The following is a 21462-nucleotide window of genomic DNA, read 5'->3' on the forward strand; positions in this document are numbered from 1 at the left end:
AACCTTTGATTCCCTTGCCTAAGAAGAATCTATCTACCTTCACCTTAAAAATATTCAATGACCCCTCTTCCACCACCTTCTGAGGCAGAGAGGTTCAAAGTCATACAAACTCCGAGAGAAAAAAATTCACCTCATCTCTGCCCTAAAAGGATGACCCCTAATTTTAAAATAGTGCCCCCTAGTTCTGGACTCATCCACAAGAGGAAATATCCTTTCCATGTCCACCTTGTCGAGACTGTTCAGGATCTTATATACTTAAATTAAGTCACCCCTCACTCTCCTAAACTAGAGCTGAAACAAGCCCAGTCTGTCCAACCTTTCTTCATAAGACAGCCCAGTAATTCCAGGTATCAAACTAGTAAATTTCCACTGAACAGCCTCCAATGCATTTACATCCTTCCTTAAATAAGGAGGCCAAAGCTGTACACAGTATTTGAGATGTGTCTCATCATTGCTCTGTATAACTAAATTCCTCTCGTTATAATCTTTTTTTATTCATTCATGGGATGTGGGCTTCAGTGGCTGAGCCAGCATTTATTGCCCATCCCTAATTGCCCTTGAGAAGGTGGTGGTGAGCTGCCTTCTTGAACTGCTGCAGTCCATGTGGTGTAGGTACACCCACAGTGCTGTTATGGAGGGAGTTCCAGGGTTTTGACCCAGTGACAGTGAAGGAACGGTGATATATTTCCAAGTCAGGTTGGTGAATGACTTGGAGGGGAACTTCCAGGTGATGGTGTTCCTATCTATCTGCTGCCCTTGTCCTTCTAGGTGGTAGTGGTCGTGAGTTTGGAAGGTGCTGTCAACGGAGCCTTGGTGAATTCCTGCAGTACATCTTGTAGATGGCGCACACTGCTACTACTGTGCATTGGTGGTGGAGGGAGTGAATGTTTGTGGATGTGGTGCCAATCAAGTGGGCTGCTTTGTCCTGGATGGTGTCAAGCTTCTTGAGTGTTGTGGGAGCTGCACTCATCCAGGCAAGTTGGGGGGTATTCCATCGGACTCCTGACATGTGCCTTGTAGATGGTGGACAGGCTTTGGGGAGTCAGGGGATGGGTTGCTCATTGCACGATTCCTAGCCTCTGACTTGGTCTTGTAGCCACAGTATTTATACGGCTAGCTAAGTTCAGTTTCTGGTCAACGGTAACCCCCAGGATGTTGATAGTGGGAGATTCAGTGGTGGTAATGCCATTGAACATCAAGAGGCGATGGTTGGATTCTTTCTTGTTGGAGATGGTCATTGCCTGACACTTGTGTGGTGCGAATGCTACTCGCCACTTGTCAGCCCAAGCCTGGATATTGTCCAGGTCTTGCTGCATTTGGACATGGACTGCTTCAGTATCTGAGGAGTCACGAATGGTGCTGAACATCATGCTATCATCAACAAACATTCCCACTTCTGACCTTAGGATGGAAGGAAGGTCATTGATGAAGCAGCTGAAGATGGTTGGTCATGAGGAACTCTTGCGATGATGTCCTGGAACTGAGATGACTGACCTCCAATAACCACAGCCATCTTCCTCTGTGCTAGGTATGACTCCAAACAGCGGAAGGTTTTCTCCCTGATTCCCATTGACTCCAGTTTTGCTAGTGCTCCTTGATGCCACACTCAGTCAAAACCTGCCTTAATGTCAAGGGTAGTCACTCTCACCTCACCTCAGTAGTTCAGCTCTTTTGTCCATGTTTGAACCAAGGCTGTAATGAGGCCAGGAGCTGAGTGGCCCTGGTGGAACTGTTAAAGGATAGCATTCCATCAGCCTTCTTAATTACTTGCTTTACCTGAATAATAACTTCTTGTGACTCATGCACTCGAGCACCTAGACCCCTCTGCGCCTCAGAATTCTGCAGTCGTTCTCTGTTTAAGTAATACTTTGCTTTTTTATTCTTCCTGCCAAAGTGAACAACTTCACATTTTCCCACTTATACTCCATCTGCCAGATCTTTGCCCACTCACTCACTGTATCCATCTGCAACCTCCTTATGTCCTCTTCACAACATACTTTCATACCCATCATTGTGGCATCTGCGAATTTAGTTACCATGCCATCACTCCCCTCATCTAAGTCATTGATATAAATTGTAAAAAATTGAGGCCCCAGCACAGACCCCTGTGGACTCCACTTGTCATATCCTGCCAATCAGAAGAAGACCCAGTTATGCATACTCTCTGTTTTCTGCCAGCCAGCCAATCACCTATCCATGCTACTATGTTACCTCCTACATCGAGTTTTTATTTTCCACAATAACCTTTGATGTGGCACTTTATCAAGTGCCTTCTGGAAATCCAAGTACAGAATATTGTGGTCGCTGCTACCTAGGGGTTTCTTTACTCTGAGGTCATTAATTAATCCTGTCACATTACACAATACCAAGTCTAATATAACTTGCTCCCTGGTTGGTTTCAGAACATGCTGCTCTAAGAAACTATCTCAAAAGCATTCTATGAACTCCTTATCCAGGCTATTACTGCCAATCTGATTTTTCCAGTTTATATGTAGATTAAAATCACCCATGATTATTGCTGTCCCTTTACACAATATTTCTTCTTGTATACTTTGTTCTACATTGTAGTTACTGTTTGGGTGCCTGTAGACCACTCCCACTAGTGACTTCGTTTCCCTAATGTTCCTCATCTCCACTTGAACCGATTCTACATCCTGATCTCCAGACCAAGGTCATCTCTAACTATTGCACAAATGCCATTCTTGATTAACAGTGCTACCCCTCCACCTTTACCTAGCTTCCTATTCTTCCTCAATGTCACATACCCCTCAATATCCAGAACCTAGTCTTTGTCATTTTGCAGCCATGCCTCCATAATGGTGATCAGATCATATTTATTTACTTTAATGTGTGCTATCTATTCATTTACTTTGTTATGAATGCTATGCACACTTCTTTGGGCAGGAGTCCTCTCCCCGTTCAACGGATCCTTTTACCCACCTCCAATATTCTCCCTCCACCTGGACCCCTCCCTCTGGATTCTTACCTTCTCTTGATCTTTTCATTGAGAACTGTCTGCGTGACATTAGTCGTCTCAATTTCTCTGCTTCTCTCACCCATTCTAACCTGTCTCTCTCTGAACTTGCTGCACTCCGTTCTCTCAGGTCCAACCTTAACATTGTCATCAAACCCGCTGACAAGGGTGGTGCTGTTGTTGTCTGGCGCACTGACCTCTACCTCGCAGAGGCTGAGCGTCAACTCGCAGACACTTCCTCCTACCTCTCCCTGGACCATGACCCCACCAATGAACATCAAGCCATTGTTTCCCGGACTGTCACTGACCTCATCTCCTCTGGAGATCTTCCTTCCACAGCTTCCAACCTGATAGTCGCCCAACCTCGGACGGCCTGCTTCTACCTCCTACCAAAAATCCACAAACAGAACTGTCCTGGCAGACCGATCGTGTCAGCCTGTTCCTGCCCCACGAACTAATTTCTCGTTATCTTGACTCCCTTCTCTCTCCCCTTGTCCAGTCCCTTCCCACCTACATCCGTGATTCCTCTGATACCTTACGTCACATCAACAATTTCCAGTTCCTTGGCCCCAACCGTCCCCTCTTCACCATGTACGTCCAATCCCTCTACACCTCCATCCCCCACCGGGATGGTCTGAGGGCTCTCAGCTTCTTCCTCGAACAGAGGCCGAACAATCCCCATCAACCACTACTCTCTTCCGTCTGGCTGAACTTGTTCTCACACTGAACAATTTCTCCTTTAACTCCTCTCACTTCCTCCAAATAAAAGGTGTGGCTATGGGTACCCGCATGGGCCCCAGCTATGCCTGACTCTTTATGGGGTATGTGGAACATTCCTTGTTCCAGTCCTACTCCGGCCCCCTCCCACAACTCTTTCTCCGGTACATCGATGATTACTTCAGTGCTGCTTCATGCTCTTGTCTGGACCTGGAAAAATTTATTAATTTTGCTTCCAATCTCCACCCCTCCATCATTTTCACATGGTCCATCTCTGACACTTCCCTTCCCTTCCTTGACCTCTCTGTCTCAATTTCTGGTGATAGACTGTCCACCAATATCCATTACAAGCCTACCGACTCCCACAGCTACCACGATTACAGCTCCTCACACCCCGCTTCCTCCATCCCATTCTCTCAGTTCCTTCGCCTCCGTCGCATCTGTTCTGATGATGCTACCTTCAAAAACAATTCCTCTGACATGTCCTCCTTCTTCCTTAACCGAGGTTTTCCACCCACGGTAGTTGACAGGGCCCTCAACCGTGTCCAGCCCATCTCCCGTGCATCCGCCCTCACGCCTTCTCCTCCCTCCCAGAAACATGATAGGGTCCCCCTTGTCCTCACTTATCACCCCAGCACCCTCCGCATTCAAAGGATCATCCTCCACCATTTCCGCCAACTCCAGCATGATGCCACCACCAAACACATCTCCCTTCAATCCCCCTGACGGCATTCCGTAGGGATCATTCCCTCCATGACACCCTGGTCCACTCCTCCATCACCCCCTACTCCTCAACCCCCTCCTATGGCACCTCCCCATGTGAACGCAAGATATGCAATACCTGCCCCTTCACTTCCTCTCTCCTCACCATCCAAGGGCCCAAACACTCCTTTCAAGTGAAGCAGCATTTCACTTGCATTTCCTTCAATTTAGTCTACTGCATTCGTTGCTCCCAATGCGGTTTCCTCTACATTGGAGAGACCAAACGCAGACTGGGTGACCGCTTTGCAGAATACCTTCGGTCTGTCCGCAAGCATAACGCAGACCTCCCTGTCGCTTGCCATTTTAACACTCCACCCTGCTCTCTTGCCCACATGTCTGTCCTTGGCTTGCTGCATTGTTCCAGTGAAGCTCAACGCAAACTGGAGGAACAGCACCTCATCTACCGAATAGGCACTTTACAGCCTTCTGGGCTGAATATTGAATTCAACAATTTTAGATCTTAAACTCCCTCCTCCATCTCCACCCCCTTTCCATTTCTTCCCCCTCCTTTTTGTTTTTTCCAATAATTTATATAGATTTTCCTTTTCCCACCTATTTCCATTATTTTTAATGTATTCCACCGATCATTTATCTATACCTTTTATGCCCTTTTAGTCTTTTTTCACCCCACCCCCACTAGAGCTATCTGTACCTTGCTTGTCCTGCTATCCATTCTTAATTAGCACATTCTTTTAGATAATATCACCACCTTCAACACCTTCTTTGTTCTTTTGTCAGTGACATCTTTTGGTTATCTCCTCCTATCACTGCTTGCTTGTCCCAACAACCACACACCCCCTTCTCTCTCTCTCTCTCTCTCTCTCTCTCTCTCCCCCCCCCCACCCCACCCCACCCCCTCCCCGGCCCTTAAACCAGCTTATATTTCACTCCTCTCCTATTTTTACTTAGTTCTGATGAAGGGTCATGAGGACTTGAAACGTCAACTGTACTCTTCTCCGCCGATGCTGCCAGACCTGCTGAGTTTTTCCAGGTATTTTTCATTTTTTGTTTTGGATTTCAAGCATCCGCAGCTTTTTGTTTTTATCATTTCTTACCGACATGGACCATGACAACTGGATCCTCCCCCTTCCACTGTAAGTTCCCCCCCAGCCCTCAGCAAATGTCCAGAAACCTGACACTGAGCAGGAAACACAGCCTTGTGGACTCTTGCTCTTTGCTGCAGAGAACAGTGTCAATTCCCCTCACTATACTGTCCCCAAATGTGTAATTTGTAATATTTATGGTTACCACTTTGTCCTGGCACAGTGTCTCATTTGCAAGTTCAGATAGTGAATATTAATAGGAAAAGTTAAAAAGCACCAACACTCTAATGTTTGAATGTAAGGTACCAGCAGGACAATGCAATATATAGATATTAACATTCTGCCTGTGATATTGTTTGAGGAAGATGGAATGCCTGCCTGTTGCCACATTATAATACTGTTCTACTAATTCTTGCTTTATCCCATACAGGTTATGATACATCTTACAACTTACTTTCAGGTTATCATTTCATACTTCAAGGTAATTTCTGTTCCTATTTCCGTTTAATTTTTTTTTGTAATTACTCATAGGTAAAAGGACTGCAGTATCATTCCTTCTGTCCTTCTCGCTGTCGATTCTGATTTACTCAGCTCTGAAAATATACAAAGCAAAACTGGTAAACGACAAAGGACTGATTTTCTTCTCTGGCTTTGTGGCATCATATTTGTTTATTTTTTCACTGACTGTATCCTTTGCTGTATAAGCTAGACTAGCTCAATATACTAATTATTTAAAATGATTGTTGAATTATTAGAACTTAATAAAATACAGTCATCTGAAAAATATGCTTTTCCCACAAGAATAGTACACAAAAACTGATCTGATGAGATCAATGGACGGGGGCTAAACATGTTTACATTACATTCTTCTAGCTGCTATTTTAACGCAAGAATTTAATCTTACATGGGTTGAGGCCTCTGTTAAAATACTGAACAGAAGGGTATCATGCAAGTGCATTAAATGTTTGTCCATTAAACAGTATTTTCACGTCTAATTAATTTCTCAGTAAACCCCCAGATATAACACTACCAACTTTCCCCTGTAACCTCCTGCCCTGTGACAAAGGACAAAACTTTCTAATCAGTGCAGAGTTGAACTGAGTTGTACAGAACAGGAAGATCCTAGGTTTAGTCCATACCCTGGGCTGAGTTAACTGATTTCAACAGGACATAATTCCCTCTCAAATCTTCCAGCATCCACAGTTTTTTGCTTTTATCCCTCCCAAATCCTCTCTGCCTCTCTATATGTCTCTTTCCTTTAAAGTTATTTCTTTGACTAAGCTTTGATCATCTGCCCTAATATATCGTCACGTGGCTTGTTGTCAAATTTTAACTTGCACTACTTCTGTGAAGAGCCTAGGGATGTTTTACTAATTAAAGGTGCTATATAAACACAAACTGTTGTTATTGTAGATGTAAAGATACAAAATTGACTTAATGATCTCTGGAATAATGGAACGGAAAGCTTTCAGCCAGGACTCTGTTATTCAGGAACCCGTGCATGTGAATATTACGTGAGGTCAGTTTATATATTGCAAAATCTGAGTATTTTGTTATATTGCCCTCTCTGCTGCCCTCTCTGTCGAGGAGGCGTAAATAAAGTTGGTTCAATTATGGCTGCCAGCTAATCTACATGTTGAGTTTTTATCCAGTGCAATACACAACAGTCAGGGAGAGACTCAGCTGTGATCCCATCCAAATGTGCCTGTTAGCACTCACTGCCCAGGTTCATTCATGATGTGGGCACATGTGTGGGCAACTGGGTGTTAACTGTGGAACTGTAATTCAGCACAGAGGAGTAAAGGTCTCTAATTTGTAATGCAACAAATGATCAAATGGAAAACCTTGAATGGAGCGCTCGTGATTCAAACAATAAGGAAAACTATGTACGGACAAGAAAAAATAAAAATGTTTTGATTTTAACTGAGACGGATTCAGGTGAGTGAGACAGGGCGGGTGACATGCCCAGGTGATTCATTGTGAGTCCTTGTTGACTTTAACAGCTAAGCCTCATAATATTATGATTGTTTGGCTGCCCCTATAATCACATCAGTAATGAGCAGCCTCCTTGGTTTTAGGGCTGGATTTCTGATGAGTTGCTTAAAGAGGCTTATTTAAAGGGTGACTGCATCGCTTAACAGGAGGTTGTGTGTGCTTTCATGAAACTGAACTGGACTAACCATATAAATAATGTGGCTCCATCAGCCAATCAGAGGCTGTGAATTCTGCAGCAAGTAACTCACTTCCTGACTCCCCAAAACCTGCCCGTCAACGACAAGGCACAAGTTAAGAGTGTGATGGAATATACTGCACTTGCCTGGATGAGTGCAGCTCTAAAAACAGTCAAATAGCTCGACAGCATTCAGGGCAAAGCAGCTTGATTGTCCATCCATCACTTAAACATTTCCTCCCTCCACCACTGATGCACAGTGGCAGCAGTGTGTGTACCATCTACAAGGTCCACTGCAGCAACTCACCAAGGCTCCTTTGACAGCACCTTCCAAACCCAACAATCTCTACCACCTAGAAGGACAAGGGCAGCAGATGCATGGGAACACCACCAAGAGCACCAAGTTTTCCTCCAAGCCACACACCATCCTGACTGGGAAATATGTTGGCGTTCCTTCACTGTCGCTGGATCAAAATCATGGAACTCCCTTCCTAACACCACTGAAGCTCTACTTTCACCACATGGACTGCAGCATTTCTAGAAGGTGGCTCACTACCAGCTTCTTAGAGACAGGCAATAAATACAGGCCAGCCAGCAACACCCACATCCTGTGAAATCATTAACAAAAATCCCTGCGCGCTTATGTAAAGTGTATAAACAAAATGAATTTACAAAACAGCAACCTCCAAGGCAAACTCGCTAATGTAAGGCTGGATTTTCATCCTCAAGGTGGATAGTGGGAGTCAAGAAAACCCCCAGCTTGGCCCACCCACCTTGGGAGAAAGTGCCAGAAAAACAAGATTTTCATTTTTGGGGGAGAGGGAGGCAGGTGTGGGTTGCAGTCAGGCAAGCTGTTCCAGGAAAGAGTTTGGACATAGCGACAGAAGCTGTCGGGTGTTGAGGCAGGCTGCTTAAAAGACCCACCTCAATTCTGTGGGACTTTGTCCCAGTTAAAATGAGAATGGTCAGGCCCTCTAGCCCTCACCCCTCATCTCCACATACACCCCATGCCATATCCATGTCACCTTATTTTCCCCCACCTATCCACAGTGGCCCCTCATGCCTGCCATGCCAAAGTATGTCCCCCACCCACATCCTATGTCTCCTCATGCTCCCATGCCAAGCTTTGCCTCCGATATACCCTTATGACCCCTCAACCCAAGGTATGCCCCCACGTAATTAAACATTGTGCAATTGACGGATGAGATCAGATAGCCAGAGCTGTCAATCGAGCAATGTTTTCTCTGGGGCTCAGATATTTCAGTACTCCAATGGATGTTTCACTCTCAGCCACAAAGGCAGAATGGGGCTTGGCTGAGAGCCCAGAAATCCATAACAGCACTGAAACGAATGTGTCTCAGAGCTTGATTGATAGCTCTGGCTCTCTGCTCTCTTTTGTCAATTGTACAATATCATGACTTGGCATGGAGGCATGAGGGGGAAAAAGGGCAGGGTGGGGGCATACCTTGAAATGGGAGCATGAGGTGCCTTAGGGGGTGAGTGGGGGATGTACCTTGGCATGAGGGGTATGAGGAGGACATTTTGAACTTCCCTTTCAAAAGATTCTCACATGCAGACTATGGTTCATGACACCTCTGAGGTGAGGCTGTGAGCCACAACTCTTTGAAAAGTTGGCCTGACTCCAGGAGAATTGCAGAGGTCGAGGACATGCCTATCCCCACAGTGGAGCTGGCCAGGGGGCAGGCTCGCTACCCGAACCAGCCCGCATCCATAAAAGGCACTCCTGAAAATGGGAAACTCCAGGAAAGGGGGTCAGGAATCCCAGAATTGGGTCCTGACCACTATTTTCACCCCTGCTTGGAGTATCTCTGACTCCATGAAAATCCAGCTCATAAATCCAAAAAGGACAACATGTAAAGTCTTGCAAATGCAATACCTATGATTTCTGTGCTGGCAGGTGAATACCACTTTATGTATTGCTTGCAATTACCCTTAAAAATCAATCCTGGTAGGCTTTACTGAACAGAATTGGCAGAATTATAATTTTTTTGAGTTAAGGTAGCTTGAAATAAAGAGGTCCTAATGATGTCATAAGATCCTGATTTGTATGTTCTTGCCAGGTAGGTGCCTGTGTTATAGCTGTACTGAAATAGCTTGGCTAGCAGTGCAGATAGTTTGAATGACTAAACACCAGCATCACATATAGGAACATAGGACTTAGGAGCATTATAGGCCATTCGGCCCTTTGAGCCTGCTCTGCCATTCAATAAGATCATGGCTGATCTAGTTGTGCTCTCAACTCCATTTTTGTGTCTGCCCCCCATAACCTTTGACTCCCATGGCTATCAAAAATCTAACCCTACCTTGAATAAATTTAATCACCCAGCCTCCACTGCTTTCTGGGGAAGAGAATTCCACACACTAATGACCCCCTGAGAGAAAAAGAAATCTCCTCGTCTCTGTCTTAAAATGAAGACCTCTTATTCTTAGACTGTGTCCCCTAGTTCTAGTCTCCCCCACAAGAGGAAACATCCTCCTATATTCACCCTTACAAGCCCCCTTAGGACCTTATGTGAATCAGTATGATCACCTCTCATTCTTCTAAACTCCAATGGGTATAGGTCTAACCTGTTCAACCTTTCTTCATAAAATAAGTCCTTCATCCCAGGAATGAGTCAAGTGAACCTGCTCTAAACTTCTTCCAATGCAATTTTAACCTTTTTTCAAATAAAGAGACCAAAACTGTACACAGTATTCCAGATGTGGTCCTACTTTTATATTCCATCCCCCTTGCAATAAATGCCAACATTCCTTTTGCCTTCCTAATCACTTGCTGTACCTGCATACTAACTTTTTGTGATTTGCGTACCAGACCACCCACATCTCTCTGTACCACCGAGATCTACAATTTCTCTCCATTTAAATAGTATATTGCTTTTCTATTCTTCCTGCCAAAGTGGGAATTTTATAGATTATGCTCCATCTGCCAAATTTTTGCCCACTCACTTAACCTGCTTGTATCCTTTTGCAGACTCTCTACTTCCACTTGCTAACTTACTTTCCTACCTGTCTAGGATCGTTGACAAATTTATCTATCATATATTCAATCCCTTCATCTAAGTCATTGACATAGATTGTAAATAGTTGAGGCCCCAGCATTGATCCCTGTGGCATTCCACTAGTTACAGCTTGCCATCCCAAAAAATACCTATTTGTCCCTACTCTCTACTTCCTGTTAGCTAACCAGTCATGCTACCCCTAAACCATGTGCTCTTATCTTGCATAGTAACCTTTGATGTGGCACCTTATCAAATGCCTTTTGTAAATCCAAGTACACCACATCTACAGGTTCCCCTCTATCCACTTAGCTTGTAACTTCCTCAAAAAAACTCTAATAAATTAGTTAACATGATTTCTCTTTCACAAAGCCATGTTGACTCTGTTTGATCACATTATGATTTTCTAAATATCCTGCCATAACCTCCTTAATAATGGATTCTAGCAATTTCCCTATGACAGATGTTATGCTGAGCAGGTTTCCTGCTTTCTGTCTCCCTCCTTTTTTCAATAACGGTGTTACATTAGCTATTTTCTAATCCATGGGGACCTTTCCAGATTGTGAGGAATTTTGGAAGATTGTAACCAATGCATCTACTGTCTTTGCAGCCACTTCTTTTAAGACCCTAGAATGCAGGCCATCTGGTTCTGGGGACTTGCCAGCCTCTAGGTCTAATAGTTTTCCGAGCACCTTTTCACTGGTGATGGTGATTGTTTTAAGTTCTTCCTCCCATTTACCTTTTGATTTTCAAGTATCTGAAGACAGATATGGTAGTCACCACAGGACAAAGCCAATATGGATTAACAACTCAGCATTTGTGGGTCAAGATGGTTGTGAACACTTCAGCCTTGCCTCTGAACTCATATGTTGGGTTTCACCATCATTCATGATGGCGAGTGGAGATCCTCCTGTCTCACTCTTGGAACCACATTTTATGTCATCGAATCATCACTACTTGATTTATCTTCTCTTTTCCTTTATTTTTCCTGTCTTGGCAGTGTGCTCCCTTCAACTCTTTATCTGGATTTCTCACTAAAAATAGATTTGATATTCTACATCACCATGTTACTCACATGAATAAATCGTTTGCCATTTTAGTGATTGAGTATGAGAAACAAAATGCCTGAAGCGATACAGATTGATTTCTTATATTCTTATAAGATTTTTAAAAATAATTCAGATAAACACAGATGGAAATCAAATACAAGGGCACTAATTCACTAACATTTATGCATTCTGAAAAGAATGAAGCTTGCTATACAAACTAAATCATTTAAATCAAGGGGAAAAAAAACAACAATGAAGCATTTTATGTATGTCACAGTTGTATCCAATTTTGGTGAAACAGTTCGAGTTAGAGTAAATGAGATATATAGTTCAATACGTTGGGAAAAGTCAGTACCAACAGTTCTAGGGCAAAAAAATCCATAGAGATATTGGCAGGACTAACTTATCCAGGCTATTTATATAAGACATTGATAGAAATGTCAATGTGCTTAAGAATTCAGAACTCTGGATTCTCTGACAATTGCTTCTATTTACAGGACTCAAAGTTCATTGCAATACCTATTCCAATATAGCAATTTGTTCACATCTTCTACACATTCTGAAGCATTTTACGTTTTATTTAATTGTATTTTTTAAAAGCTTCAATTTAATTGAGTTGGTGCTACAGCTGATAGGCTGCAAGAAATGTGGTTACTCTGAGAGCACACTCAAAATCACCTTCATCCTAATGCCAGCAAACTTCTTCCTTATTTGCAGCCAAGTGTCAAGGAACTGGATAGCAACAACAACTTGTTAGTAGCTTGCACTTATGTGGTCTTCTGCCCCAAGTTGGCCTATCCTTCTTTGGTGCATCTTGTGCAGGACAGCCATTACTTTGTCAACTGGTGAAAAAACAGCATTGTCCATATGTCTCCAACCTAAAATTCTAGTAATTTATTTCAATTGTATGATGTTACCACAGATTGACCTTCAGTGGTTAGCTGCAACTCTTTAAGAGCTGTTCCCTGCACTGGGTTGATCCTGGGATGACCACGCTATTTTATGAGCAGAAATTGATTAGCCTGGGCCTATGTTCTCATCAGTTTAGAAGAATGAGAGCTGATCTCATTGAAACATGTAAAATTCTTAGTGGGCTAAGGGATGGTTTCGCCTGGATGGAGAGCTTATAACTAGGGGTCATAATCGTAAGATAAGCGGTCAGCCATTTGGGACTGGAGAGAGGTAAAATTTGTTCACTCAGAGGGGCGTGAGTCTTTGGAGCTCTCTACCTAGAGAGGTACGGATACTCAGTTGATGTGTGCATTCGAGACTGAAATCAATAGATTTTTGGGTACTGAGAGAATCAAGGGATACAGAGATAGGTAGTAAAGTTCAGTCATGAGTTTTTCAATGCACGGTATGTTCTACTACAGCCCTGATTTCTTCTGTTCTATGTTTATGATTCCTGCCAAATGTGGTGAAGGCTAAACTTTTCCTACAATTGTATGACTGGCTATTAAGTTAGGAAGAGGGACTTGCATCGCAAAATTAGACCAGGCATGCCTTCTGTGCTGCAAGCACAAGTGAGTCTGCAAATTGATAGAAATTCATCTCTGACAGCAGTGGAAAATTGGGATTATAGTCAATTTTAGTCCTGAGATTTTTTATGTTTTTAAGTGCATTTAATATCTAATGCACTTACTTTTAAAGGAGGCATTACTTTCATCACACTGCCTAGCAACTGGTTCTACGCTTCTATTTCCTACTGGGGATCAACAATGGTGCATGACTTGTCTCCACGAGAATGTCCAAGAGGTCACAAATCAACGGAGACTTTAATTTGGCATTTTTGTCTGTATATAAGATTCTGGAAATCCATGTATACAAAATGAGCGATCCCATATCTCCTGCGACACCTGCTTAGCAATCTGCCTTATACCTGATCCATCTTCGTAACATGGTGCATTACTACAAGTAAATCCATGTTGTGGTTTCTGCTGTCCATTACTGTCCAGATGTCCAAAAAAAAACATCTCCAGCAAGTATGTGGTTGAATGTGGAGTAGCATGTTCCTGCAAATGCACTAGAAAAAGGGAACACAATTCTCATTCAATGTACTCTGAATGAAACATGAAGGATTGTTAGATCAATTTCTGAAGTAAGCCTGGGGTAATAAGTTGAGAGCAACATGAACATTTTTTGTTTTGGTTAATACATTTTGATACTATCAAAAAATCTGCTCTATCACAGGATCTATTTTTGTTATTTTGTTTATTACTGTCATCCACCAATCATTTCAAAATCAGCTCCTCCTCAGAGAGTGTACGATTGCCCTAACAAAAATGCAGACAGCTTATTGGTAATCTTGCTTTGTATCAACTGATAAACAAAAATCCATATAATAGAGCCAGTTTGATGCACACTTCCAGCATGCATTAATAAATACAGTGTGGTATCTGCATAACCATTTAATAATCAGTTTGACTGATATAAAGATGCATTTGCTCGGAAAAGAGTTGTTCACTTGAAGATTAATTTATTAAATCATAATTAAAAAAAACACTTAGCAAAAGTTTCCCAAACTGTCATAATACATTTATGCAGTGACAATTACTAATAGTATTATAATCTAGGTTGACTTCAGCACAGTAAAGAAACGTAAAAACTTAATTAACTGCATATAAATGAATTCATATTTTTGCTGATTCTGCATAAATTAATGCAGTGACAATATGGCGACTCATTACTCATATGTGGATTGCAAATGGTGACCATGTGAGCCACAGTGAAAAGAATTTCATCTCATCACTCCATCTTCCAGAAGATCTTGGCTTGAATTTTCACTGAGTTGGGTTGACTAGGGAGCCCTTTAAAAATGGCTGGCGGGTCCCGATTCCAGGATTCCCGACCACACTCCCAGGCTGTCTAATTTTTGGGAGTGCCTTTAAAGGATGCAGACTGCTTCCTGTCAGAAGCTGCATCTGGCACTCCTGAGCTGGCCAGCTGCATTGCAGAGATGGGGATCTCCTCCTCCTCTGCAATTTTCATGAGGTCGGGCCAGATTTTTATGTGGTTCATGCTCCCTTAGAGGAATGGTGAACCCAATTGTGCATGTGTGGACCTTTTAAAAGGTAAGTTCAAAAGGCCCCCCTCATGGCCCCATGCTGAGTTACACCTGCCCACCCACCCCATATGTCCCCTCGTGCCCTCTATGCCAAGCTCTGGCACTTTCATGCCCATTGACCCACAGTACACTTTCTAGAACCAATGAACATCAATGTGTAAAGTGGTATATGTGAAAAAAAAGCTTTGAAAATATGTAATTCATTGATAAATTTCGCCTATGCTTGAAAAAGAGTCTGGACAAGCTAATAAAAGTGTCAATCAACCAACCTCTTTGAAGTTTCAAAAACCACAAACACTTGAAACTACTTGACTTATGTTAACAAACATTGTGAAATTGACCACAGAAGTCAGAAAGCCTGAGCTGTCAATAAAAAAATGAGGGGGCGGGAGGAAGGGCCAAGCCTGGCAAGAGGGCATGAGGTGGCATGGATGGGGCATGGGAAGTGTTTGGAGGGTGAAAGGGGTGTGTGGGGGGGGTGGTGAGGGCTGAAGGGCCTTTGCTTTTTTTTCACTAGGACACAGTCCCATGGTGCTGAGGCAGGCCCTTTAAACAGCCCACCTCGATACCTGGCAGCCCCATGGCTGGTTCTGCACTTCTTCCTGGGTCAGCTGACCCGACTCCAGATCACACCTGGCCCCTGGCAATGAATACTCCGCCTTTGTGGGCACTTTCTCCTGAGGCAGGGGGGCCGAGCCAGGAATTTTCCCGACTCCCCCTACCCGCCTCGAGGATGAAAATCCAGGCCTCTGATTCAGTTATTGGGCTGGATTTATTGTAGCCCATTGTGGCAGGAAACACAGTGGCTGGGTCCACTTAATAGCTGGAGAAGCCCCGCATCAGCTGGCAATAGCAATAACTTCCCCAATTAGTGAGATTCCTGGCTGATGGTGGCAGGATGTCCATTAACCTCAGTAATGAGCCAACTGATATCCATTATCCCATCACAACTTAGGGGTGGCTTAGGGGTTAAATGGGGGCCGCAAGGCTTTCTAACGTCCTTGGAAGGCTGCCTAACAAACCCTATCAAGTTTGCCAGCGGTCTCCTGTGTGGGGGTTCTTTGTGGTCAAGAATCAGAGAGGGGGCTGACTACTGAAAGCCTGGGGTCCCATGATGATCCTGGGCCTATGATAGGTGCATTACTAGTAGCTGCTGTCACTCCTGCTGGCGTTGACGGCAATGAGGAGCTGCTGGCCTCTGGTTGGCTGGCAGCTCTCGGCAGGTGGGGCTTCCGCTGCCAGGGACCCAATCATGGGGAAGGTCCGATGGTGGCCACTTAAGCACTTGAAGGGTAACTGATTCTGTTGGGCCTTCACCACGGAACTGAGGGGGCTTCTCTGCTGATTCTCCGACTGGTGGGTGAGCCGCCAATGGCCTGACAAACTCCTGGCCATTGTATTAGAGGATCTTGCTGCAGTTTAAACAGAGTTAAAAAAAATTTCTGCCAAATAGCGGCCTAGAGATGCTACAACAGGATACTTTAAAATTCACAGCTCAATAGTCACCGATAGAAGTCCTTAGGGAAACCTGTCTGTCAATAATTGTATTGTGATGGGCTTATCAGCACTGTGCTGTGCTAAACAGCAGAAAATCACAACCAGAACCAAACTGACATTGTCTGTGAGCAAGATGTGTGAGAGCAGAAGCAGGAACTTTGATCTTTGCCAATGTAAAGAACGATACTATCTGAGCCAAAGATGAATATTCACCTCGGATAGAAATAAAATTTAACTGCCTTTCATTTGTGGAAATTTGAAACAAAAAAGCAGAAAATGCTGGAAACACTGAGCAGATATGTCAACATCTGGGGAAACAACAGACACGTTAACATTTCAGCTGCAGACCCTTTCAAGAGAACTGAAATATGAGAGGAGGTCAGGCACATAAAAGTTGCAGGCAGGAGAGTTTTCATTCCTATTCTCTTCCCTTTAGGAGTGGAGAAACAGAATATTGCAGGGAGCAATTGTTAATGAAAAGATTGAGAAAAGAGGCCAGGAGAATGAGTCTGATTGAGTAGTGAAGGCTGGAGACAGAAGAAAGGACCAGTCATACAGGGTGGGTGCATTGGGTTGAAGGTGGTGGTGGGGAGCTGGGGTGGGGGTGGGGTGGGGGCTGGCGGGGAGTAGTGATGGGAATCTCCTAACCCAAAAAATAGAGTCTGAGGAGGCAGAAGCCAAATGTGTCATCGTGTTGATGTGGCAGCGTAGAGAGATGAAGCTGTGTCTCATACTGAGGATAACATTTCAGGTCAGAGAGGAGAAGGTCAGAAGGAACTGTGAAAATATAGGAACAAGTAAAATTAAAAAGATAGGATAAGAAGGTGAAGCAGGGGAATTTGGAGGTTGGCTGACATCCAACAGCTGTTTGAGTTTCCAATCCATATTACATGAAAGGAAAAGGAAAACAATTGTGTTAAACCGTTCGATGAGATGGAAGATGATATGGCACTGAGGACCAGGATGCCTGTGGAATAAAGTGAGTCATTGCTGTTGAAGGGAAAGGTCAGGAGCATGTATGGTGGAGTGGATGAAATTGAAGATGCACCAATAGCAGCAGTTTAACTTCACCAACATCCACCCCTCCAACCTCAACCTCCAAGAGTTCCATGTTTTCCTTCTCCCATTTCTCCAAGCACTTACTTCATTGGGTATTTGCATCTTTAATGTCTTAATGCTTCACACCAGAATTGTCAATGTGTCTGTTCACTCTGCAGGTGCTGACTGGCTAGTTGTGTGTTTCTCGCATTTTCAGATTTGCTTTAAAAGATATTATCACTGAGTTGGGAAAATCAGTACTTCCAAATGTGAGTTTTGCAGTTTAAGGTATAGAGGAAGATTCTATTCCAAAAGAAATATTTTACAAACCTTTTGACTTGTTTGGGAAGGGAGAAGAGTCATTTCCATTATAATGATATCACAACTGTTTTGAGAAGCATTTGAAGGGATTTAAGCTAAAAATAAAATGCTGCGGATGCTGGAAATCTGAAACAAAAACAGAAAATGCTGGAAAAACTCAGCAGGTCTGAACAGCATCTGTGGAGAGAAACAGAGTCAACGTTTCGAGTCTGTATGACTTCTTCAGAGCTAAAGAGAAGTAAAAATGTGATGAAATTGATACTGTTTAAGGGGGGTGGAGCAGGTGAAGCTGGATAGAAGGCCAGTGATAGGTGGGGGCAATGGAGAGATTACCAAAGATGTCATGAACAAAAGGGCACCGCAACTAACACCCCCTTTGTCCTTTTGTCCATGACATCTTTGGCAATCTCTCCATTGCCCCCACCTATCGCTGGCCTTCTATCCAGTTTCATCTGCTCCACCCCCCTTAAACAGTATAAATTTCATCACATTTTTACTTCTCTTTAGCTCTGAAGAAGAGTTATACGGACTCAAAACATTAACTCTGTTTCTCTCTCCACAGATGCTGTCAGACCTGCTGAGTTTTTCCAGCATTTTCTGTTTTTGTTTGAAGGGATTTATGTCATTTCATCGTGTCCCTACAATAGAACAGTGATTGTAATTCAAAATGACTTTATTGGCTTTGAAAAGCAGTGGGACACCCCAGCAGATTAATACCTAGCTGGTGTGGAGAAAATTATCTCTGCTAGATAAATTAAAGTTCCCTTCCATTATGTTCCTAGGAACAAACAAAAAAATCTGGTTTACTTAATACTTTCATATGAAAATACCATTCTTTTAAGTATACAAGTGAGAACCCATTTATTTACAGCACAAAAAGCTATATATATATTTTTCATTGCACATAATGAGCTCTGTTATTTGAGTATTACTCTTTAAGTAGTGCTTTAAGTTCTATCACTTTGTGTTGATGTACTGTAAGCAGTCCTATTATTTTAGTTATATGCACTTTAAATATTCATATAATTTAATTAAATATAGCCAACTCTGTAAATATTATATTCTCTCTCTGCCATTTTGTGTTAATTATCTCATCAAATTATTTTCATCAGGTTCCCTTCTCATCCTAAGAATTTAATTCCCACTATATTTTAATTATATTAATTACATCCTTACCAAATCATTTAGCCACTTTAGAGAGAGGGGAGAGACACGAATGCGGAGACTAATATGGTGGTTAGATTGAACTGTTCGTTCCCAGTTTTATTTAACCCAACTCCTCTTCCATATTTTCTCTTCAATTTTTTGCAATTGTTTTAAGTACCACACATTGTTCTTCAGTCAAGAAGGTGGTCTACATTTAGGTATCTATAAACATCTACAAAGAGTTCCATGAAATAAAAACTGACATGCACTCAGGCCAGGCTTTTGTAAGAGATGCTTGGAAGAGGCCTGAGATGACTCTCCCACAGTTCACTTCCTTTCTTCTCCTGAGAGTCTTTGAGAGTACCAACTCACTGTATAGACAACTTATGAAACAAATCCTAGTTCTCCTGCCTCTTGGCAAAGCATGCTGGTCATGAGCATAATGTGCAATCAGACTGTTGATACTAAGTGTGGAGCAAGCCAAAGATTATTGGAGAAGATGCAAAAGATCTTGACAGACAAGTAGGTGACTGACATGTGAATTAATGAAAATTTAGGTAAAGTGAAAAATCAAGGTTTGAAGAGGAAATAGCACTTGCATTTATATAGCACCTTGTTACATCATCAAGATCCCAAACCACTTCACATCTAATTTACCAAAAAAAACCCTGTTCTTGTTTGAGTAGTGGCATATGCAATTAAGGATGGGCATTAGGAACGCTGGCCTAGCTAGCGATGACTACACCCCATGAGTGAATAAAAAAATATGGTCTTTTACTTTCACCTGGAAAGGGCTATATTTTCTGTCTTCCAAAAGCTGAGACCCCTGACAATGTAGTAATCTCTCTGCACGGTGCTCAAAGTGTTAGCCAAAATAATGTGTTCAAGTCCGCAAGTGGAGTTTGAATCTTTATGATTCAGAGGCAAGTATGCCAGTAAATGAGGCAAGCTGACGCCACTGTGCCTCTTGCCAACGGAAAATGGCCATCTGCGCATGCGCACTGGTCCATACAGATGTCACTGCTCAGTCAGAAAGCAGTTAATGTCTTGATTACACAAAGGATATAATTCTGCTACAATATGTTCCAAGCAAACCAAGATGATGGGCCGTAATACACTTAGTATTGAGTAACTGGAACAGACTTGGTTCATAATCTAACTGAAATTTGAAAAGAGAAAGTAATACTAATACTCATAGTCAATATTACAAAAAGTTTAAATTTAACAGGATAGATTACAGTGTAATTGCAAACAACCTGTAGGGAATGACTGCGAATTGAACATTTAAATGTATCAACCCCACAGCTTTAAACCGCTGCCCTATGCCCCCACCACCCAACACCTCCTGCTCCATCGCCCACTCCAAGTTTGGAAACTTTGTTCTATCTGTGACGAGGTTGAAATGGGGAAATTTCCCATGAATTTCTGTACACTTTGTCTCCTGATGTTTTTTTTCCCCGCAAGTCCTGACCTGCGCTAAAAGAGTAAAGAAGGCAGAGAAACACTAGAACTGCACATGCATGGCAGCAAACACAGCCAGCTGACACTTCAGGGGTAATTTACTCCATTTATTTTCTCCACAGGAAACATTACTCACTGGGAAAACCTATCACAATTTGTCTTCAGTGAATGTGCTTTGCTTATTATTTAAATTAATGCTTAAAAACTATGTATCTCAAATCTCAATATTGTGGGTTATAACAATAAGCACAAGGTGAAATGATCAAATCTTGTATAGGACATGGTGGTTCTTGATGGCAGGACACAAGTTAGATAAGTTAGATAATGTTTTGCTCAATTTGTTACTTGGGGGAGAAGGCAATTTTTTGCAGAATTTTTTCTGAGAAGATGAAATGGATGGTGTACAATCTCCTATAGGGTGAACTTTTTCCATATGAGTTTTAGAAATGAATCTTGTTTTATTGAGTCTAAATTAAAAATAATACATTTGTGGGGTCAGGAGCAATCAGTGCCCCAATGCAGTGGGCTGAATACTACCGGGGTGGGGGCGGTGGTGGATGGCATGCCCCCGCCCCCTGAAACAAAGTCAGTGTGGAGTCGACATGCTCCAGGTCCACTCATCCCACAGTCATAAAGTGCTCTGGGGCAACTAAACGATGGCCAAGTGGGACTTCCGCCCCTCACTAGGGAGGGGTTCCTGCCCTCTAAGCCCTGGCAGCACCAAGAGCACATCAATGGCCACTGCCAGGAATGCAGGAGAGGAAGGAAGAAGGTCCATTGATCGCCAAAGCAGGTAGGTCTGGGGTCTTGGGTATGGATGGTTTGGGTAGGTCAGGGAGGAGGGCGGAGGTTGGAGGGGATGGGTTTAAGGTGTGGGCAGGTAACTGGTGTTCCATCTTAGGGTGGCTGCCTTGTGATCAGCAAAGGGCAGCCCCCAAAGAGCAAACCCTCCCCTCCCTTCCCCCCTTTGAAGAACTTAAAAAAATTAGGTTGCCTGCTCCTGCCTGAATGACAAACATTTTATGTTGTGGGCAGCATATTATCGGGGTCAATATTTTATGATGATTTTTGGACTGATAAATTAAGTATTGTCTATTAAATTGGAAGATTTTCTGCTTGTATATCTGATCCCATCACATTGGTGACATTTTACCATTTGATAGAAATCAGGGGCTGGATTTTAATTTGATGTTGGCAACACCT

The 21462-nt window shown here is 43.0% G+C and overlaps 1 protein-coding gene across 1 annotated transcript in view; it reads left to right on the plus strand.

Annotated features, from left to right (window-relative positions):
* Positions 1 to 21462, plus strand: part of krtcap2 (keratinocyte associated protein 2) — a 303563-nt gene that overhangs the window by 83882 nt on the left and 198219 nt on the right. Inside the window, exon 2 of the mRNA XM_078565988.1 lies at positions 6028 to 6182. Within this exon, the coding sequence (XP_078422114.1) occupies positions 6028 to 6182 (155 nt within the window). The remainder of the gene's footprint in view (positions 1 to 6027; positions 6183 to 21462) is intronic.

The sequence above is a fragment of the Cetorhinus maximus genome, chromosome 2, assembly GCF_964194155.1.
Source record: "Cetorhinus maximus chromosome 2, sCetMax3.hap1.1, whole genome shotgun sequence".
Lineage (NCBI taxonomy): Eukaryota > Metazoa > Chordata > Chondrichthyes > Lamniformes > Cetorhinidae > Cetorhinus > Cetorhinus maximus.